The 23,924-nt window shown below is 40.5% G+C and overlaps 1 protein-coding gene across 3 annotated transcripts; it reads left to right on the plus strand.

The window, feature by feature from the left end:
• The first annotated feature begins 6,122 nt into the window (after positions 1-6,122).
• On the plus strand, positions 6,123-23,634 carry fam169ab (family with sequence similarity 169 member Ab). 3 transcript variants are annotated; one of them, XM_088301121.1, is made up of 11 exons: positions 6,123-6,280; positions 10,104-10,240; positions 11,172-11,357; positions 12,872-13,046; positions 13,326-13,505; positions 14,851-14,973; positions 17,056-17,189; positions 17,270-17,300; positions 17,405-17,507; positions 19,690-19,774; positions 19,872-23,634. In XM_088301121.1, the coding sequence occupies exons 2-11, from the start codon at positions 10,106-10,108 to the stop codon at positions 22,353-22,355; spliced, it is 3,636 nt and encodes a 1,211-aa protein (XP_088157247.1). In that variant the 5' UTR covers positions 6,123-6,280; positions 10,104-10,105; the 3' UTR covers positions 22,356-23,634. The 3 variants fall into 3 exon arrangements, with proteins under 3 accessions (XP_088157247.1, XP_088157263.1, XP_088157254.1); XM_088301137.1 differs by having other exon boundaries at positions 19,690-19,765; XM_088301128.1 differs by having other exon boundaries at positions 17,059-17,189.
• The last annotated feature ends 290 nt before the right edge of the window (positions 23,635-23,924 follow it).

Below are 23,924 nucleotides of genomic sequence, written 5' to 3' on the forward strand. Positions count from 1 at the left end.
TGAGTGTTTACAAATCAAAACCCATCCTCCGATCAAATAATTTGAAAATGGAAGGGAGAACTTATTTTTAAAAGTCTAACAAAAAGTGGATGGCACTCCCAGGCTCAGTTGCGTGTCTAATAGTTCAATAAAAACAAACCTCTCTTTAAAGTTTACTATGGTTTCTATTACTTGTGAGTTTTAGTAAATTGACATTTGTTAAAATTTCGGCAAAGTCTGTTGCCAGTTGCCTCGCCGAGTGCGCTACACTCGAGGCGAAAAAGCAAAGAGGCAGCTTGCTATTGATTGGCTGCACAAGAGCTCAATCTGTGGCGGACCAATCTGCTTCTGCGTGTTGGCCCACCAGCACAGCAGAGAGACAGAGGGAGAGAAAGAAAGAGGTGTGCTTCAGCCAGCCAAAATAAAACAGCTTTTAATTTATCGGCCTTGAAAGTTAATAAAAATGGCCGAGGCCAATAATAGGCAAAATGCCAAATATCAGCCCGGCCGATAATCGATTTATCACTACTATACATTTTTTACAGAAATGTCCTGGCACGTCACTCAACGCCAAACTAAGAATTGTGCAAGACTCTCACACGCAAACATTGACAAAATCAATCCTATCCAAAGTTGGCAGTTTTCCCATTTCCGTTGGCCACTCCATTGTTTCTCCTTCCCTTCAGATCATAATGCCCTGTGTCAAATACAATATTTTGGTAACTTGTCACTAATTTGAGGAAACACCACACTTTGAAGAAAGAAAGGAATGGCATTCTACAGGCTGCAAGTTTTCAGACTAAAAGGAGAACCAATTAAGTCGTAGCACCGACGTTCAGGCGGATGGCTTCTCTAGCCAGCGGCTCGCTCTCCAGCACCAAGGTTGGCGCGAGCGAGCGCCCCATTCTTGTGTCCCACCCACCGACACACCCACCTGCCCGTGCTGCTCACTGACTACCAATAAGAAAAACCCAAGAAATTTGTGCAATCCAATACTCACATTCTGTAACTAGTTGGTGAGGCTTTGTCTTCCAGACTAGAGAGGAGATTGACAATTTCACAGACAGAGAATGCCATGACATAGATCAACCCTGTTACACGTCAGCAGATTAGAAATAACATACATTTCAGTAAAGCTCAGTAAAATTGAAGTCAAGTTTATGTTGCATCTTAACCAGTACTCTCCATCATATCTACCACCACGTTTTTTGACTAGTTTCTTTCTTGTGGATAATACAGGCCCTTCGTTTCTTCATACTCTGCATGAATCCTGAGCCTGTGGTTGGCTGACAGAGCATTGAAAACAACCTGCAACAGAAGTCGTTTGTCAGCCAAACAAAACACAGATTAGCATTCAAAAATATACATGACATGAAGGTGATAATATGTATGCTCCAGGAATAAGCATCAGGCAATTCAAATTATATCCTTTAGCAAAAATCCATCCATTTTCTGTACCATCTGTCCTTGCGAGGTGACTTTGGGCAAGAGGCGGATTACAGGCACATAGACAAATAACTTTTCACACAAACACTCAATGCGATCAAATTCTTTCAAGGACAACTTGGCTATTTTATACCATCTCATTTACATGTTACTTTTTGGAGAATAGGCATATTGCTTGTCAAGCAGCTGACAAATGACTCACAGGGTTCAATTAACTTTTTTGAACACTAGTCAACGTGGCTGGTGAATCTCTAAAGTTTCAAGCCAATCAGAATTTTCACCAGCCAATTTTTACGTATTTTTTTTTATTTCGGCGCCGCAGATTTTATCAACCTGCCTCGCATTAGTTCTGTTTTTTTCTTGTGCTGCTTGTACTCAAGACTGTAGTGTGAAATTCAGGCATTTGCTCTGCCAATGTGGATTATTAAATGTCATTATGTAGCGTGACAGCATGTCTTTATTGGAAATCTAGGAGTCACTGCCATAGGTAACAAATGACCGAGAACAAAACAGCGTAAAGGATGGTAGGGTATTGTTTGAATTTTAACCATTTCAATTCTGGTTCCTTGTTTTAATTCCGGTTCCAAATGATTCTCGATTTTGATTCTTTTAGAGGTGACCAAAGTATGGTTATTCATTTTGAGTGGCTCACAGTATAAACCACAATGACATTTGACATTGACCATGTAATTTGCTTGCATCGTACGATGGTACTTGACACGGAGTAGCAAAGCAGGAACAGTTTCTTCTCATCTCTCACTTCCCTTTTATTAAATCAATCAGTCAGCATTAAATTGGGCCACTGGCCACACCACTATCTTGAAAAATCATTGTTTTGCTTTATTACCAGGCAGTTTTTTTTCTCAACTATACAGTATATATAAAAAAATCAGTATTATAGCTTCGCAGGTGTCAGACTCGTTTGTCATATGAAACCAGTTTTTGGGGTCTCGATTTGGGGGGGACCAATGATTTAGTAAGTCACAGAAGGAGTGACATGGCTGAGGCGGGCGAGTCGCTGTCTCCCAACATGAAGGTCGGGGGTTCATTCTTTAACCTTGAATGACTTGTGTAAATAAGCTAATACTGCAAGCAAAATTCACTGAAAAAAAAACCACATGGAATTTCTGAGTGAAATAAAACGTTCCTAGGCTGTTTCAGGTAAATATCCAATGTTCTTTTAGAGGACATGGAGCTCCCACTGAGGGGATACTTGTAAGGTTATGACAATGAAGTTCAGCGACTGGAGGCTGACTAGTAGTATAGTGGGAGGGCGCGCCATGCTCATCAGACGTGGCACCCCGTTAACGATCCACGTCATGCCACCTCCTTCGCACAATATGATCTTATCCTAACTTGCTCTAAAGTGAGTCTTCACTTAGTTGAACAAAGTGAAGCCACACGTGAATATAATATGCAATTTTAATTTCAAAATTAATGTTAGGTCTATTTATTATATTCAAACAATATGAACAAGAAAACTCAAGTTGAAACCATTCAGGTTAGAAGAGGAGTAAACAAGGTTTTACATTTGGGTTTTCTAAGGACTTTACACATTTGTGGATCAGGTTGCATCTGTAGAAGTAATGTCATACTTTGTGACATTGCTACCTGACTTTAAAAATCCAATTCAGAATGGGATTGAAAAAACGGTTGTCCACTGAGGTGGAGGTGTTGTGTCTTCTTTCCTACAGGGATTTATTCTTACCATTGTCTCCACTCATCACATAAAAGTCACTGAGAAATATTGACTTTATAAATTAATCATTTCAGTAGACATTTTGAGCCTTGACACTGCGAGCCTTGCAGTTTTTCTGTCTGTTTTTGCTTGTTTCTTACAATAAACTCAATTCATGAGGGGATAGTTTGAGGAAGGCAGGTGAAATCTGAATCCCCCACCTCCTTCCCCCCAATCCACTCTCATTTTCTGCAGGTATAAAATGAACAATAACCATCATTCATTCACTGAAGTCTGGTATTTTGGAAACGTTCCAAGCAGTTTTCTTTTCCTCTTTCAAATTCAACTATTTGCATGTTGATAAATTTATGATTTAACTTCATTAGGACTTAAAAAGTTATTATCTCATCTTATTAGCAGGGGCAGTGGTTAAACAAGTTTAAAAGAATTTTAGTGCATGGGTTTCCTTAGGGTACTCTAGCTTCCTCACGCATTTCAAACACGCGTGGTTAATTGATGTTTCTAAATAACCCGAAGGTGTGAATGTGTTACTGAACCCATGTTTGTATGTCCCCTTCAAATAAAGGACAAACGGTCTTGGGTGGAACTCGCCCCAAAAAAGCTGGAATAGGCTGCAGCTCACCCATGACCCCAACAAGAACAAGAACACAGAAAATAACAGATAGTCATCGGTTAAACTTTCACACTCAGCAGCCCTACGCGATATGAACTTCATGTTTTCGTTAGCAAGAATAGCAACCTTTATAAGTGATGGCCAAATTAGAAACTGCCCGTGAACCAGTGCTGTCAAAGCATAATGGAGGCCTTGTCTTTACAGACAGCCCCTGGTTCCAACTAACACCTCACTAGATGAGCTAACTGACTGAAATAACAGAGTACTGTCTACAATAATGTCACATACTCCTGCGTTGGCTGAACAGTACAGCAACAACAATCAAATAGTCATGTAAAAAAACAAGGAAATGGGACACGCAGTATAAACTTCGTGCAGTAAACAAATTTCAGTTACAATCAGTACCACTCAAAGTAGATTTAAGGTGCAGGTCAAGTGTATTTTTTTTCTTTTTTTAATTTAGGATAATATATGCAAACAAAAAGCCAAAAAACAGGTTTTGTATTGCAAATCAAAAACGGCCACTATGGTTGCTTACGGTTTGCTTTGACGCGTGATTGAATGACTAAAATGTCTATTCACTTGGTTTCAGTTTAATGATAAAGATTTATTTACTTCCAATTGGGATTTTCTTTACTGCTTCAATATGAATACGTTCACCTGTGTCCTTTCTCCAATTTCCTTCAAGTTCCACCAGTAAGCCAACTTGGTCCACGTTCACAAACACAGCTATACTACGTCATCTCAAGTCACGTCACAAAACATTTTGCATTCCCTATGGCAACACGTGTGACATCGTCGTCATCCAATCGTCACCCAAATGAACGCGGACATCCGCCACTTCAAGCTGTCAAATTAGTCGGACCTTTAGCCCAAGATTTTGGAAGCCTTTTCCTCTGAAGTGTTTTGTATAGTGAGCGTTGGAGGTGAGAAAAACCTATCTCAAATCCAAAATGGCATTGCAAGATTTGCAAAGGTTGAAGCGGGCACAAGCAGAAGCCCGCTTCAGTTTTTTGGTGATGATTGACCGCAATTTTGGGACTTGAGCGTTTTCCTGACGCATTTTTGACTGTTCAGTGTTGATCCTGCATGTGTCCTGACATTAACGGGCCGGCAGTCTGTCGTCTGTCGGCATTCCCAAGCGTTACCAGTCGAAAGTGTATCTTTGCTGACTGAGGACTGCTTACTGACCCTGGTGTCTTGTCACCATCGAGATTGTCATCAAGTGTGACAATGGCACTTTCTGCCCGACCTTCAACGACGACCTGCACATGGACTTCACAAATCAAGTTGCGGTCCAGCGATGCATCAACTGACTGGAGGTGTGGTACCTGATGCTGACCAGCATCCAGCTGGTGTGACGTCGCCGTCCGACCGCCGCTCCCTGTCTTGGCGTCATCCTGCGACAGGCAATCGGCTCCATTCAAACCCCTTTCTTTTAGCACACCTTCTGTTGTTGTCCACTGTTTAGTCCAGCCATGCAGCGATCATGAGTACCTTATGGCACGACAGCTTCGCGGCATTGAGGCCACGCAATGGTGATTTTGTGCTATTGCTCCAAAATGTCATTTTGTGGAAAATGAAGTGCCATTGTGAAGTTTAAACATAACGTCAATAGATGAACACAATTTCTGTAATTGAAGACAAAATGTCCTCCAGAGTTCTTTTCACCAAAGTTGTGACCTAAATGTCCTGTGAAGTGACGATAAAAAAAACTCCCTTCATGTAAACGTGTTTGAACATGAATAAACCCTTGATATCTGTCAAATGGTTTGTGTTTGTGCAGATGCAGCACCCCCTGGGGGCTATTTATTTTCAATGCAATGTTTTAATTTGGCGTACTTTGGCCTGGCGTTTCAATTCGCCTTTTGTCGCAACATGAAGACTTTAATAGAATACAGTTACTATTAAGAACTTTATGCAAAATTCTAACCTTGCACCGTTAGTACGTATAAGCCGGGTATTTACATAAAAAACGCATGCTGATTTAAAACCCCTCTTTGCCACCTGAAACCTTGTTTGAAATCCAAATCCATTTAGAAAACAATTTTGAAAGCCTACTTTGAAACCTTAATCCTTGTTTAAATCAGTAGTTTGAAACTCTTAATTTGAAACTCCAACCCTAGTTAACCCTAACCCCAGAAATATTTGCTGCTTTATGAATACTTCACGTAAAAAACATTGTAAATTGATATTAATAAAAGGTGCCAGTTTTTCAGCTGTTGGCTGAACCTCATTTTTAGTAATGACATATCATCCCAACGAAAGGGTTATTTTATTCCTGATTGTTCATTATTATGGTCGGCACCGTGGTGTTACAGGCTCAGCCTGGGACAGCAATGTGGCATGTGACGTGCGTTGGGGGGCGGGAGGAAGGACCCGGAAGAGGGTGTGCTAGTATTGAAACAGGCAGAATGATCAGTGAATAAAACCCGTTGTGCTAAGCGAATTGATCGTCGTCTGTATTTCCCACGCTGGTTCCTGTCAGTTCGCCCTCACCACGGTTAGGAGCTGATAAGGCTGACGCAAACCTGATCCGGAAGGTAACAGTGGTTGACTGATGAGCATGATTGTTTGTAAATAACGCAGGGAGCGGCATATATTCACGCAGTTAGTACGGTTGTGTTAAATGAAGTTATTTTACTTTTTTTTACCACGTTTTTTTTTAATTGGGCCCTAGTTGTTGATTGCACAAACAGGTGAAAAAGATGAAGCGCGTAATGAGGACTATGTTGTTGTCGGTGGTAATAAACACGCAGAGTGTGGCTGTCAAGTTAGCAGGACACCATTATAAAAGAGTGAGATCTTGAGGGGATTAAAGTTGCGTTACATAAGGGCACCACAGGATTGGTGACCAGAATGGTGCGTGCACGCATCGTTTCATCAACTGCAGCAAGAGCAGTAGCCCTTTAAACCGTATACGTCTGTTAGGTGGTGTCGATTGTGACATTTCAAAGAAGAACTATCGAAGGTAAGTTTTGTGTTTTGTGTTTGAGTGCTGCCCATCGAATGTGCGAGTGAGCGTCTCTCTGGTCCGCCCTCAGGCTGTGCTGCACGAGACAGCGACCGGTGGTAAATACAATGACAAGAAGCAGGACTTAACGACAATGTGTTGGCTAAGTGTGCGGATTTGCAGCTTCACCATATGTTGACTATACTTTGCGTCACTGCCTACCCATCTTCTTTTCGGCCGCTTTAAAGTTAGCGTGATTATTTCAAAGGGAACAACACGTTCCAAAAAGACTCGCAGCTGTTTCTGTTTTACAATTACAAATCTGTCACCATTCAGGTTGAGTATTTAATTCTGAAAACAAATAACCGAATGAGTAATTCGACAATATTTTGTTATTTTATTTTACTGGAACCCCAAGTTTCCGCTGTGTCAAAATGAAATGGGGCAAATGTATGCTTTCATTTTGTTGCATGTTTCGCTCTTTGTGAGGTGTGTTGTCCTCTGTAGTTGATGAATTCTTAACTTTTGTAGTGGCATCCCTGAGCACACACCCACTCGCGTGCAGCGCGTTTTACTGCGTCTTCTGAAAATCAAAGGTTTTGGAGGATTTTGTCCAACGCCACTTGTATGGCATTGTCCTTTGTCTTGCATTAAAGTCTTGCGGCAAAAAGGCTTGGGGAATGCAAATAAATTACAGGCGCGGTAATTTGTAAACATTAAATAAAATTGACAGTACTATTTGGATTTGTTTTTATTATATTACAATTCTAACCTAATTAAGAAAAAAAATATGGTGGTTCCAGTCGTAGCTGAGGTAATAGTGTGAAGCGCTTTGAGTACCAAAGGTGCACTACATCCATCCATCCATCTTCTGTACCGCTTCTCCTCACTAGGGTCGCGGGGGGTGCTGGAGCCTATCTTTGGGCAGTAGGCGGGGGACACCCTGAACTGGTTGCCAGCCAATTGCAGGGCACACAGAAATGAACAACCATCCGCGCTCACGCTCATACCTAGGGGTAATTTAGAGTGGTCAATCGGGCTGCCATGCATGTTTTTGGAATGTGGGAGGAAACCCACGCAAGCACGGGGAGAACATGCAAACTCCACACAGGGTGGCCGGAGCCGGGATCGAACCCACGCCCGATGCTGTCTCTCACTGTGAGGCCACCGTGCCGCCAGGTGTAATACAATAAATGTTTGTTTATATAGCGCATTTCACAACAGATGGAGCTGTAACAAAGCTCTTACCATATGCCGTCATATTTACATAAATTAGCAGGTAATTTGAACATAATCACCCTTTATATTCGCGAGAACTTTGTCTTCTTGTCAATTATGTCCTGCTTTGTGAACCAAGCAATTTTCCCTTAGTGTTGTTTTTCTCCCCAAAGTCCATTTCACAACCTGTAGTCTTTGTATGTCCCGATCTCGATTGTACCACATAATTCTTCAATTGTGTTTTCACCCTTTTTGGGTTTGCTCTGAATAAACGGAACAAGAGGCTGATGGATATAAAAAAAAATACAAGTCTTGTTTATTCACAAGCAAAAATAAAACAGAGAGCAAAAACATAGAACAGCATATGCATAGCAATTAAAACCCATATAGGCACAAAAGCAGTAGCCATTGGCTGAGTGAAATCGTCACTCCAAATCACTAATATTTTTCTCAAATGACATCGCATACAGACTGAATTAAATGGGTTGGAATCTACGCTAAACTCTACTACTGCATTTTGCACAATAATCAAATCAGCATAAAGCCTTTACCAAAAATAAATTCTAATTCATTTAAGAAAAGGACAAGAATTAAAAAGCCCATAGAATAAATTGGCTCATGAGGAAAAATTGTTCATCCCCTCAAAAGGACAATCATCTCACAATAGACGGTGTTCATTAAAACAGTTAAAAACATCCCTCTCCAAACCTATGATTAAACAAACCATACCCTTTCACAATGATGCAGTAATGTTTTACACCTTTCCTCTGAAGAATTAGCAGATACCCGGAGCAGAAGGACATAATAGGCTCAATCCCTTCTGAGGCTCGCAAATTAGGCTCCGTTCACACCTCACGGTGTAATGCCCAATTTGGATTTTTTTGTTAATTCAGATCTTTTTATGTACTCATTCACATTAAAATATCAACGTGCAAACCAACATGGAAGAAGTAACAAAACTTAGAAAGTGGCAGAATAACTATAACCATGACTAAGACACAGAGGAAAGGATGCCGACACTTGACATAAGACCCTGACATGAACAATGATCCGACATGAAATGAAAGCAAACAAAGAACTAAATATAAACAAAGTAATGAGAAAATGAAGAACACCTGGAAAAGACGAAGGGTCTGGAGGGAGCTGATCGGTTCACATTAGGGAGCGGGACAACAAGCACAGGTGGATACAATCAGGTTGAACAAGAGACACACACCGAACACAAGGAAAAACATGAAACTAAATGCTAAACCAAAAACAACCAACACAAACCGTGACAACTAGTGCCACTCAAAACAACTTTGCAGATTCACAGACGATATCAATAGTTGCCTGAGCACTCGCTCTTGCCTGCATGGAGCACATTTTTGGATTTTGATGGTATGATGTGTGTGGATGAACATTCATACTGCAAATGCATCACATATGTACACACGAAAGAGGCTCAGGTCAGATTTAAAAAGATCGAATTATACTGTTCACACTGTATGAAAAATGAAATTAAAAATAAGAAGTTACATATGGCAAAAAAAAAAATCTGAATTGAGCTACAGTGTGAACATAACTATAGCATACAGAAGAAACCTCAGTGAGAGGAAGGAAAAAAAAGTCTGGCTGGTTTCTGGATGGGCAGAGTGGTATTCACAACTCCCTGCCCTCGGGGCTTCACAGGGGCCAGCTTTCACTGTTGACACGCATGCATCTGCACACAGTAATTTTCTTTGTTCAATAGAAAGCACAAAGGAATGTGCGTCTCTGATGCGCTTTGATGTCCAGTAAAGCATGTACATGCATATGTAGGATTTCCCAGTAATTTACTACAAATGTTACAGAAAACATTAAATGAGGTCAACATAGGTAAATCAAACATGTCTTTCAACAAAAAAAAACATGAAGACAAAACTTTGTATTAGTTTACAGCTCTTAAAAATATTTCAATAAAACAAAATTGGTTGCAGTTGTACCTGTAACAATTTATTTGAATGTGCTAGTTTTTGTTCAGTTAAGAGCTGTCATTCACAAAAATAAAGCCATACAGTAACTGAAATCAAGTTTAACAACAGAAGACAGCAGGGGACGGCCAATGGGTTGAATTTGATTTTAATAATGAGCCAAATTATTTTTTCCATCCATTACATTTCAGATGTATTGTATTTTAATTCCTTGCTTTTTACAATTTACTTTGTATAATCTAGGTATGGAGTTCCCTGTGGATTTCCTGGGAGATATCAGCCAGACTGAGCTGGAAGCATCAGCTCACAACTACATGGACCGCCTCCTTTACAGCAACACAGATTCTGCGGAGCAACTCATCCTCTCTGACTCCACCAAGGTTATACAGCCTATACCTCATAAGATGCTTACCTCTGTTCATAGAAAACGTTTCCACTTTGCATCAGTCCATCTTAGTTAAAGATAAGTCTCAAATGCTGTACAGATTTCATGAGTGTCTTCCATACATAGGCTTGTTATCTTTGCCAAGATGTAAACACAAATTGTGCACAGAAAATAAGGAAAGATTTCGGTTTGGTTGTTTTGATTATGATCACTTGTAAATTGTGTAGGAAAATAATACAATTTTAATGTGTTTAAAGCTCTGAATTGTCTTGACGACACATAATGTCTCCAAATGCTCTTAATGTTTTATGTGAAAGGGCTGGACCATGAAGTCCAACGTCTCATGCACAAAAACAAAAAAAAAAAAATCAGGGGCCACTTAGGGCATCAAGGCGCATGCACCAAGGCACATATAAAAATCCCCCACAGCCCCACCACGCACACCTCGTCTATTTACGGAGGACTGGGACAGAGCCCTAACACGAATAACTAAAATCCCCAACACACGCACGCTTCATAATCGCCTATAGATACAAGATAGTGGCAAAGTACTTTTTTTTTGTCTAGATGAAGCGCGAACTCTCTTCAACTTATTGCTTTGTTAACAAGATGCAACGAGATGATGGCAGAGCAACATCATTGCCAAAAGGTCTGTCCACAAATCACTTGACAAGAGTTCATTGACAGCACGATGCCACAAGATGATGCCATAGGAATACATTGATAGCTTTGGCCTAAACACAAAATCAATGAAAATGTACAGTTTCATGGACTAAGGAGGAGGCTAGATTCCCAGAAAAAAAAAATCAGCAAATAAAAACTCTCGCATTGACGTCTTAATTAGAATGTGAAGTGGTCATAATGATCTGGATGGTTTGTATACGTATTGCATATTACTCACATCCTCGTTTATTTGCTGTCTTCAGGTCAGCGTAAACATTTCCAGGGTAGGCTATGTTCCTCTGTATGGTTCCAGTGACAAAAAGAGGATGCTGGCCCTCTTTTCTCCCACCGACCCGCTCACTGCTGTTGCGCTGTACCTGTTGGACCAGTGGTGGACTGTGGACGATATTCTCAAGACATCTGACCTTGCTCGAGATGGAGCTGTTGAGGTAAATGCAAAAGAACTGTCAGTGGTTCTTATGAAAATCAAACATTCATCGTATGTGAACTTGTGAGCCAGGGAGTACTTGCAGTCATGTTTAACCTGTCTCATTGTTTTCCCTCCACATAACTGGTGAACGGGTGGTCCGGTGGCCGACTGGTTAGCACGTCCGTCTCACAATACGGAGCTACAGGGTTTGAATCAGGGCCCCGGCCTTACTGTGTGCGGTGGCTGTAGGTGGAAAAAGTTCCCTACAAGAGAGGTTGAAATCTTGCTTGGGTGAATTTGCCTCTACTGTCGGTCAGTGCCAGTTCACCCATTTGCCAATATTGGTAGATTGATGGATGCAACTAATAGATACGCATGAGAAGATGAAATGAGAACTATAGTAATGGTGACAGGTTTTATAAAATACAAATTTGCTGGCATTCATCCCCTACAATTTTTGTATGTACCAAACTGAAGCCTGAGTGAGCTTCAAAGTCAGCAATTATTTCTGGTTAGCGGAGTCTTATGTGTTGAGCAAGTGGATGGGACTTCACTCGTTAGCATATGAAGAAGAGAGACAAATAAAAAGGAGAAAGGACAACTGGAAGTAGAGAAACAAAGCTTGATACGGTTCTGATCTCGGAGTTTCGTCAGGACCACACTGGGTGTTTCTCGCCTGGCGGTCAGGCGAGGAGCAACACTGGCCTGTTGTTTCAACTTGTGCTCCCAAAAACTTGATATTCACGGCCAATCTGCCACATGTGTAGGATTTGGATGGATCGAGAACCCAGGACTCAAGCTAGTTAGAAGTCCACTACCTGAGGTTTCGGGCAGGACTTGGCGCTCAAAAAGCGCAATCAAAAGCCAACTGAATGATCAATGGATGAAGGTTTTTAGGAGGTGAGTGGTCGTTAAACATAGAGTGAGAAAGCTTTAAAAAAAAAAAAACTTTTGGAGGCAGCGTTGTTAAAGAGAGAGAGACGAAAGGCAGATCTTTCATCCACTCAAGAGAGGCTGATGGGCGACGTATGCGGCCCTCAGCTCGAATTTCAGTTGAAACTGGATTCATCCTTTGGGTCAGTCTTGGTACAACACTGTCAAGTTGGTTGAAGTTCATCCCGCCGAAATTGATAGGTGCCTGTTGTCATAAAGAAGGAATGGAAGCCAGGCCTGGCGAAGTGAGGCAGACCAATTTTGAACCTGTCATGGAAAACCACCATATGATTGAGAAGATTCTGTTTTGAAGCGCTAGTAATGTGTGTGTTGATAATAATAAGCCCTTTATTAGTCCCACAATGGGGAAATTCGAGATTCGAACCCAGGCCTCGTGGGGAGACTGGGTCCTGAACGCGGCGCCTTAGACCACTCGGCCATCCTGGCAGCCATCTAGTGGTGAATGATGTTATTACAATGTAAAATTTGTAAATTGCTATGGAGGAAACATTTGTATACTTTTCACTAATAATCTAGGGGCCACTCTGACTCCCTGTTCTACATAATCTGATATACAGTATGATTCTGTGTGCCCTCCAGGTGGAGACCGTCGGAGAGAGTATAGTGTTATATGTTTTGAATCGGGTGATCTACAGAGTGAGGGAGATGAACTCAGAAGAGGAACTGCCCTTCCTCTGCCATGGGGAGAAGGATTATGCAAAGATTTGCTGGAGTAATGGCGAGGCTGTTGGCTTCTACTCAGTCAAACCCTCAGGTGGGCTTCATTATATTCTGGATGTACTGTTCTTTGACTCTGGTAATCGTCCACCGTAGTCATAATAAAAATGAAAAAAATCCATTAATAAATGATTAGTTCCATCATCCAACTGTTGATTGTTATGAATGCTGAAAGCAAGAGTTTTACATTCTTAACTACGATTAAAGTCTAAGAAGCAGTTAGCCAATGTTCAAAGTAAAATGTGAAAAGAAAAAACAGGTTTATATAACCAGGTCAAATATCATCATGCATGTTCACATTTTGTTTCCCTCTTAGGCAGTTTATATAATGATTTTTCAACAAGAACATATCAACTTCCTGTGATGGACTCTATATTTGTGAGAAAATGTCATCGGGGTAATGGCTTCGGCCTTCACATGCTGGAGGACTTTGTGCTGAGTTTTCCAGATGACTGTGTGGGACTGAGGTATCCACTCACCAAAGCCATGTACAAAAGTATGTATGTCTCTCATGTACAATCCTGTGAGATTATATCGATCAGAAATGGGCAATTTAAACGATACATTTTTCATCAGCACAGCTGAGGGGCTACCTAACATTGCGCACTGCCCACATGTATAATTAAAAATACCTTTTATTTAATTAGGGCAAAGTATGCTATTTTTATTGAACCAATGTACATGGACATCTTCGTATTTAATCCATGACTTTAGCTTCGATCAAGACAACTCCTCAAGTACTTTCTAAAGCTGGCTCGTATGGCCAATTCTTGATTGACAAAGAAAGAAACTAAAGACATAGGGGGCACTTATGGATGGGGCACACACATTAGTCTTCTACCGCTCTCTACGGGCATCCACTGTTGCATTCAGATGGGTCTCGCCGTGTCGCAGGCAACTATGCAGCTTGTCCTCCAAGCAGCTCCATGTTTGTTACTAAACTGAGGAAACTGGGACACCAAACAATATAACAGCATTGGAAGTAATATAGTCAGAATACCTCAACAATTCGTTCATAACTATCCTGGGTTCAACTGAAATTTCATTTAATGGGTACAAATGCATTAAGAAAAAGTCCAGAACTGTCACTTTGAGAGCAAAAAAAAAAAAGACAGCATGCACATCTATTTAAATCAGAATCGTCTTTATTGGCATGTAAAAATATAGCAATGAATTTGTCTTTGGTAGTTTAAGCCACTGTAGTACTTTGATTATTGCAACAAGAGACTATAGCAAAAATAACATTTAGGACGTACCACATAGATACAGACAGTCACGAAGCAATTTAAGGACAGCTATGCAAATGTTGCAGAGAGTCAAAGGCAAATGAAATGACCAGTAATGCAATAAAAACTTTGCAGATAATGCAGTCATCACACAATCTAAAGTGAGCAGTAGTGCGGTAAGTCTAATTTGAATGTTGTCTACTTGATTAAGAGTCCTGAGAGCTTTGAAGTGTCCGGAGTTGCAGAATAGCGATTAACAACAACAGCGGAACCTACAATAATGAGTGCAATGATGCTGTCACACTCGGCTATTCGATATTTGTAAAAATCCACAATGATGAGTCAACTGTTTAGTAGGAATGAAGCTATTGAAAAGGCTGCCGGTTATGGTATGCATAGTTAAAAGTCACCTACTTGAGGGAAGCGGCTGGAATAGGTGGTGACCTGGTTGTGGAAGGTCTGAGAGAATTTTGTTGCCCTTTTGTTTCTTCTGCCTTGTATTAAAATGTAATGCATTTTTTTTCCATAATGTACATAGATACTAATAATATAATAATAACCGTGATGATTTTGTTTCTATTCACAATGATAAAGCTTTGTCACTTTTGTTCACAGTGTGTGAGAAGTACCTGTGTCAGTACCCGGAAGACACAGCCCTACTTTGGGAGGTGGAGGGTGTGGGTGGACCAAACCAGAGGTTTAACATTAACAAGAGGGTTGAGACCATGAATTTGAGAGGTAAGAAATAACAGCATGCGCCGGCCAGATGTACAATAGTAAAAATATTATTATAATAATAATGATAATATTTCATTGTTAATCGTTTGTATGCATTAATGCAATAGTAACCATCCTCCCACCCAAATGCATCATAATTACTTTAAAATGAGCACGGTCTAGTCGGCGGGAGGTTACCCATGTTTAGGGACCCAGGGTGGGACCCAGAGAAGAGCACAGAAAATGAATTAAACGTTTTTTTTCTCACAGTGCATTAATTTAATGGCCATTCCGTTGCGCCTTCTCGTGTTTCGACCTCGGCCATGTGGGGTCAGTATAAGACAAAGAAGAAGGGAAATATTTAGTAGCATTTTCGGGCCAATGATTCAAAACCTCAAGCCGAGTTCTTGAGGCTCGCTTTTCAGCAGCCTCAGTCGGCCAACCTGCCACTTTATTGCAACCAACAATGCAATACTACAATGTACAAAGTGTGAAATTTTCAACTGTCAAATCCGGTCCTTGACAACTGCGAACCTACATGCTGTACATTTTCCCTTATCCGACACACCTGCTTAAAACTCGCATAATCATTATCAGGTTGCTGCAGTGATTGCTGATGAGTTGATCATTTGACTCAGGTGGGCTGGAGTAGGGAAACATAAATGAAAACATGCAGGATAGCCGCCCTTGAGGACCTGAGTTTTGACGCCTGGGCTCTGACTCTTATTCACCTATAACAATATTTATAAGATAACTCTGATTTTACTGAGTGCTGACGCATACAATGTAGAAGTGGGATAAGTCAATCACCTGCTGATTCGATTCATATCACAATACTTCTGTGACGATTAGATTTATTGAACGATTATTGATTATACTGCAATTTGAGTTTCAATATCACAGTTATTGCTGTTTTTATCAACACACTACATTGTTTTCTTACGTAACATTCTTTTAGAATTCCAAACAATATAAACAAAACAGATGTTGAATCATAAAGTCCAATCAATGCACCTAGCTCGCTAGACACTGACATTTATTTTTGCCCAAATGCCAGTGGTATCACATTACATGTTCCAGGTCAGTCCCATCAATGGTCAAGAAGAAGCCAGAAAATACAGAACACATTAATAAAACACTAACAGTCACTCTGCTCCGGCTGCGTTGGTCAGGCACCGGCTCATTCAGATGACGTAATGTGACTCTGCTGAATGCTTAAGCCCACTGACTCTCCACAACAAATTGGCTCCACGTAATCATCAGCTGGAGGAAAGTGGTAGCCTGACCTTTTGCTTTTTGAAAAATCGCAAAAATTAATTTTCCTAAGTTTATAATCTATCTTTTCCAAATCAAACCGTTTTTCTCTTTTGATTGACAATATCATTGTCGGGCCCCCAACAGCACATACTAATAACATTACACAATCGTAACGCAACATCAACTAGGCCCACCCATCCTTCCCTCACACCGACCGCATAGCACCACCATCTTTGACAACGCTTTGGTCACATCTCATCTCGATTAGCTCGCTCTGGTCTATCTCAACGTTTACATACACTGCAACTGTAGCAAAACTCCACTGCCCACAACGTTACGGGAACTACCTTCTTTGGACACTTAACATCCATGCACAAAAGCTGGCTACCAGTCCAACAGGTCACTGTTAATACAATACAAAATCTTTCTCCTCACCCAAAAGAATCTCCATAACCTTGCTCGCTCTTCCCTCTCATCGATCCTTACATTTGATCATGTACACTCCGCTCTTCTTTCTTCGTGCTCTTCACTGACTTCCAACTCACTTATCCGCTTTTGTGTCCTTTAGCTGCGCTGCTTCTCATCTCTGAAACTGTCATTGATTGTCACAACAACTCCCTCGTACCGCACTTTTATTTTTAATTTCCCTTCCAGTAACAATACTTGGATTCTTTTCTTTATTGCATTCCTAATTGCTCTAGCCTGTATTGACCCTGAATGTGCTGAACAATGCCTATAAATGAAGTCTATAACTATTGTTATTTATTTATGTAATGGTGTTTATGTATTTTTACTATTATTGTCATTTTATTTATTATGTCAACATTAGTGTTGTCTGTTTCTCAGCAGTATCAACCGGGTTATTATTGACTGAAACACCAGTTGAGGTCACTCAAGGGACAGAAAAGGAAGTGTCCAACGCGCCAATCGTCATCCAGCCAAAAGAAGTTGAATCTATGGCATGTCCAGTTGAAATTGTGGTATGTTTCTTCGTGTTGTATTTCGGTTAGTGAAGAAAGAGCGATTATTTCAACCAGGGAAAAACATTTTTTATTTCCAGGAAGAAGTGTTGGTCTCTACCGCTACGAGAGGTAAGCATTTCATTGTCCTCTACAGTTAAAATGCCACCACATATACTGCAGAAATACATTTATTGAACAAATGCTTATTTGAACAAATGTAATAATCTAAACAGACACTGGAGACAAGCCTGTTGCAACTCGGAGTCGAAGCAGTGGCCGAAAGCAAGCAAAGAAGCCGAATAAGATAGCAGAAAGCCAATCTCAAACATTTATCAGGTGAGCACACATTGCCATACTTGTAGGCTCGAGCGCCTTTTGACAAAATTGGTACCATTAGTAAAGTAGAGGTACACAGCTGTTGTTAATAGAAATAAAATAGTTATCATTCTCAGTATGTCGGTCTTCAACTATCACCATGGGCTCTATTTTCGTGGCCAGTGCAAGGTGTGGTCGAAGTCTGCGCGGAAGCGGGTACACTGGGTTTTGGTATGTTTACAGACACACAAAAAAAAAAATGATGTTTCACCCCATTGTGGGTGTGAACATTACCGACTTGATCTCATTACCCCTGAAATTAGTTCAAGAGAGGCGCAGTACTTGACATGGCGCAAGAATAAACTGATTTGCTGGAGTCCATGCAGGAAGCGGACATGCGTAAGGTACGGCGCGTTTATAAGTAACCGCAATCAGACCTCTACAGGCAGATGATGTAAAACACATCTGCACTGTGAAGCGTGAACATCACCCCAATTATTCCTGTCTGTGTGTGACCCCAACCCTTGCCCACCATAGCTGTGCCGTGGACAGAGGATGATAAAAATACAACAAAGATGATGATAATAATGCATTGGATTTATTGCTGCAATTATTTAGAGGGTACGATACATGCTGTTGTCATATGAATGATCCACCACATATGTCCACTGAGTGCATAATCTGTGGTTGTGCCGCAATCAAATTCACCATCATCTTGTTAGACTATATGCACCAATAGTTATACTTCAAAACATTTGAATATCCTGAAAATAACCATGGTGCAGACTATCACTTCTGTCGAAATAATTAAATCTTCAATAAAAAAAAAAAAATTCCAAATAGTAGTCATATCAGAATCTTGGCTTGATGAGGAGAAAATAAGAGACGGGGGAAATAGAAATTGTTCAAGGTTAATATCAAAGGAGATGGGGTGGCAATTTGTGTGGATAGAACATTAAGATGTAAAGTTTGAAATACACCTTGCACAACATCATAGAATATTCATAAACTGTCTATAGAAGTCTGCGATCTTGTCTTGATAGCTCTCATGAGAAACAAACTGATGTGCTTTGTCATTCCAGTGATGGAAAAAACAAAAAGGAATATTTTATAGAGATTTCAGTGTTGATTTACTAAACCCAAATGGTCACCAACAACAACTGTCACAATTTATAGCAACATATTGTTCTTTTTTTTTTTTTTTTTTGTAATTATAAAATTTAGTATCATCTCAATCGATAAAGCCTCATGAATCAATAACATATTTCCAAATAAAATTGAGTGTAAAATAGAAAATCTTTTCTCATTTATATAATCAAAATAATTCAATTGATATCATATTGATGTTGAATTGACTTCAAATGCCCACTGGTGACATCTGGTAATTGATAGTAAAGGGAAAACAAAACATGTTGACTCTTGACGTGGGCTAGCATTTGAGCATCTGGCTGGGCCAAAATTCCTGAGAACTACACTTATATATATTTGATAATGGCTTTCCAGTCACGCTTGTAAAATTCTCTGTACATGTATTAAGAGCATCATCATGCTGTGTTTTGTGTTTTTCTGTTTTTATTTTGAGATATATTATTTTATGTGAATAACCTACTAGTGTATTAACATGAGATGGCGAATTTAATAATAATAATAATAATTAATAAATAATAATAATAATAATAATAATAATAATAATAATAATTATAATAATAATAATAATTTGCCCTTTATTAGTCCCACAATGGGGAAATTCGAGATTCGAACCCAGGCCTCCTGGGGAGACTGGGTCCTGAACGCGGCGCCTTAGACCACTCGAATTTATAGGGAACAATGGTAGGACTAGAAACGTTTTTGTACTTCTTCCCTTTGAACAAGTAAACATTGTTGAACTATGACATCCATTGATGATCTTTTTCTTTGATCTTTTTTTTATATCTAATGTTTTTATATAGTCATTCAAACAGTTGGACGTGGTTCCAGCAGGCATAATGTTTAGATGACTTTGAGCCTCCAAAGTATCAGATGCGCTGAGCGCATAAGATCTATCTGTCAAATTCCAAACAAGCAAAACGAGGCTTGCACTGGCATATGCGCCACTTTTTATGCTCAACCGCAGCTGCGCCATCTACAAATATAGAGCCCCATGTGATCAGAAAGAACTACATTATGTTTCAATAAAAAAATGTCATGTTCTCATGTTTATTAGCATTGAGGATATTGAAGCAGAAACCCCAGAAGAACCTGTTTCCAGGAAAGAGAGGACTTCTTTTTCTGATATGGAGGTAACTGAGGTGTGTGTGTATTTAAAACCTATTTTTTTTTTTTTTTTTACAAAATTGTTATCAAATCATACCAATCATGAGCTCACTGTGAGTCTCTATTTTTTAGGAAATAATGAGTACCCTTACTGAAGAAGAGAAAAAAGATGATGGCATTGCCGTTGAAGAATTGGTGGAGGTAAACATTAGTTTAACGCCACAAGAACCTGCGGATGCACCAGCACTTGCTGCAGAGGAGTGTCAAGACAGAGAGGCTCTGACGGGTACTTGGTGCGATTCTCAAATTAGAATCGAAAATGTGACTGAATCTGGAGTAATAGAAGAGTCTCAGGAAGAAGAAACAGCTGTTGAAGAGTTGCAAATTACTATCGATGAAACATTTGTTGAAAATGAGAATTCCCTTTCTGAGGGCCATGACGAAGAGCAAGATGAGTCAACAGATTTTCCGTTGCGTGGCAGATGTAAGGTCGCTCTTGAAGAAATGAACAGACATGGTCAAGTAACACCCGACAAGATGGTTAATGAAACAGAAGTAGAAGAACCAGCTAAGGAACTGAGTTCTATGGGAAATGGTAGTGCTCCAAATGCAGCGAAAGGAGTTAAATCGATGCTGGAAGTAAACCCAGAAGAGAGGCAGGAAGATGAAAACGGTAAAGGAATTGCAGAGACTGTAACTGTGACAGGAGATAATGGGAAAGATGCTGATAATTTGACACTGGTGCTCGACACAGCTACTGTTGCTTTAGAAAAAGACAAGCCAGGTGAAGACCAGGCTGTTGCATCAAAATCAGAAACATCTCAGGAAGAAGGCACTGAACATCCCAAGCTCCAAATAGCCACAGCCATCCTTTTGGATTTGAAAACAACACACTATCAACTTGGTGTGGATAAAACAACAGCCCCTGGGGAGTGTGCTGAATTACGAAAGGAGGAGATTATGGAAGCAAGAGAGGAAAAGGATGTGTCCAGTTCTGTTGGGGAGGAACCCAAGCCAAAAAATCCTGAAGCAGTGTCAGAGGAAAACAGCACAGAAGAATCTATCGCTGAAATAAATTCAACTTCAGAAACAGAGACTGACAAACTAAAAGTTGGTATTGCAGAAAATGAAACCGAAGAAAATGTAGATGAAATGGAAGTAGTACCAGCCATTGAAATAAGACTTCTTGGGAGTGGGAGGAAGAAGGCTGAAACAAGCTGTAAGCCAACAAGCAGAACCGAAAAACATCAAGCAGACATCAAAAGTGATATTCCTGTAAAGGAATGCAATGAATCACATGCCATTATGATGGCGCAAGAGTCTATTGCTGTAACAAAAGACACAGAGCTGGGCAAACAAGCTGAAATTCCAGAGACCTCTTCAAATATAAAGATATGCATCACAGAGACGTTTACAACAATGGAAGAGAATTTAGCGAGTATGATGGCAGTTTCAGATGTTGTAGTAGAAGCAAAGAATCCTGTCCTCCCACTTGAGGAGGAAAAAAAATGTACTGCAGCACAACACCAGAATCTGAAAACCGTTAATGTGGTTTTAGAGGACCACAGAGTCCAAGACCTGAGTTTTGATGAAAATGGAGATAAGAATAAGGAGCAAACAAACAAGGGAGGCGCGGCAGAGAGAAATGTTACTGAATCACCAGTGTGTGCGGGCACTGAGGAGGAAGACCTGGTTATGGAAGAGTGCACAAAGGAAACAGAAGTTCAAGAGGGAAAAGCTGAAGAAACAAATGAATTAATTCAGGATATACAACAGATATATGATCAAGAAGGGGGCCCTGAGGAGAAAGCTGTTGATCTGCAAATGGAAACCACAGAACTAAAAACAGACATTAAGAATGAGAACGCTGTGATTAAAGACTGTGTTGTGGAACAAGAGAAAGTTCAAAAAGGTAAATGTGAGGAAACTGAATTGGAGGATACTGCCAGAGACACTCTTGATGAGGGGAGCACCTTGAATGATCCTGCACAAGACTCCATGGAATCAGAAGAAGACACAGTTGAAGAGCATGAAGAGACCCAATCTGCCTTTTCCGACATTGAATCAGGGGTCATTGTGGAAGAGGAACAAGTGGAGACATTTACAATCATGGTTGATCAGAGTTCTGAAGTGAGGATCTCCATGGAAAAGAAGGCAGATCTTGGTCAACCAGAAGCAGAAAGAAAAGGAAAGAAGTCCGTTTCTGTTATCACTAGACGTAAATCTAAAAGAACCCGCAGATGCCTACTGATGCCATATCAGTCAGAAGAAGAGGAAGAAGAAACTGCTGCACATAAAGAAATGCAGGTTGAGCAAAGAAAACAGCTACTGAGAAGTGTGAGTAGTGGAATTGTGGAAACGGATGAAGAGGGAAATGTGACTCAATGTGAAGAATACAGTGAGTCGGAAGTTGAAATGGAAAAAGAGGAATCCAAAGCGCATCTCGCGGCATCGGAAAAGGCAGAGATAGATGAAACTGATGAAACAACAACAGTTTTAGATGAGGAAAAGGTTGCTGATCCTGCAGTAGAACCAAGAGTCCTGAGAAAAAGAAGAACGTCTGCTTCCATCAGAAATTTGCCTAAATCCAAAAGAGCCCGCTCATTTAGAAGATAGAGGGATATCAACGAAAGAACAGGTGTGTGAGGAGAAAAAAGGGGACCTAACTAAAAAAGTGGAAACTCAACGCTCAGAAATTGAACATGCTGTCATTAATGGAGAGTCACTTCTTGGAGATGACTCTGTGTTGCCCCAGCTCGAATCTCCAGTAACAACAGGAGAGCCCACGATCAAAAAAGCAATGCAAAGATAAAAAACACGCACAAACCTCATGGAAGCTGAAATTATCCCTCAGGATAATAAAACTAAAACACTGAATTAGCTGACTGATGATACACCTGAAAGCAGAGATGGAATTGCAAAGGAACAGATTCAAATTCTCATAAATTGAAGACCAGACTGACAAAACACATCCCTGGAAAGCCATGAAGGAACATATATGAAAAACATCCATCTGTACCGCTTTTCCTCACAAGGGTCGCGGGGGGTGCTGGAGCCTATCCCAGTTATCTTCGGACAGTAGGTGGGATACACTCTGAACTGGTTGCCAGCCAATCGCAGGGCACACAGAGCTGAACAACCATCCGCACTCACACTCACACTCATACCTAAGGGCAATTTAGAGTGTCCAAGCAAACCTGCCATGCATGTTTTGGGAGTGTGGAAACCGGAGTACCCGGAGGAAACCCTCGCAGGCACGGGAAGAACATGCAAACTCCACACAGGAAGGCCGCAGCCAGGATCAAACCCACGACCTCTGCACTGTGAGGCGGACGTGCTAACCAGTCGGCCACCGTGCTGCCCATTTGACAAACAGATATTTCCAAAGTAACCAAAAAAAAAGAATCCTGAAGGCAAAATGAACATCCTCAAAGAAGAGACCAAATTATTAATTGGATTATACACAGATTGAGAAGTATAAGAAACATGAAATGATGACTGGCCATGAAACAATAATTCAGATGAATGTGAAGGCTTCATGGAAGGTGAAGCGTCTGCTTGCAACGAGAGGCAGGAGGACAGAAAGATGGAAAGGAACATGGCACTTATGGAGAACCTTTAGTACAAAATTCCAGACCTGATAATGAAAAGGAGGAGGCAGTACATAAAGATGAGCCAAATGCATCAGAAGAGGACGTAGAACCAATAGTTATTGGAAAAAGAGTCCTAAAAAACAGGACATTTTAGAAGAGTAGCCATACAAATGTACAATGGAACTCAGTAGTGTACAGACTTGAATAAATTTACAGACTGACTCGCTTGCTGAAATTGTCACCTCCCCACACAGCCTCAAATTGACTATATATGTGAAAATAAATTCTGTACCAAAATATAACAGGATTTTGTCTTGGCCTATGGTGGCCTCTTTACAGCAAAGTTTTGTACAAATAGTTTTTGTTAATTTCTTTAACTCCTGCTAACTACAGTATCTAACTTATGCTGATCACGTTTCTAGTATTAAGTTCTAGATTGGCTTTATAACATACAGTGCACATTATTTCGACAACGGCCCCTTTGTTCCAGTCCGACTACGTTCTAGTGCATGAAGCAAGGTCCATCATGCCTTAACCAGAAGGCTCTAAACAATGACAAACCCTGCAAACACTAACAATCTAAATAAGCATT

The sequence above is a fragment of the Idiotropiscis lumnitzeri genome, chromosome 1 (genome assembly GCF_059441095.1).
Source record: "Idiotropiscis lumnitzeri isolate Australia: NSW breed Sydney's pygmy pipehorse chromosome 1, RoL_Ilum_1.0, whole genome shotgun sequence".
Classification (NCBI taxonomy): domain Eukaryota; kingdom Metazoa; phylum Chordata; class Actinopteri; order Syngnathiformes; family Syngnathidae; genus Idiotropiscis; species Idiotropiscis lumnitzeri.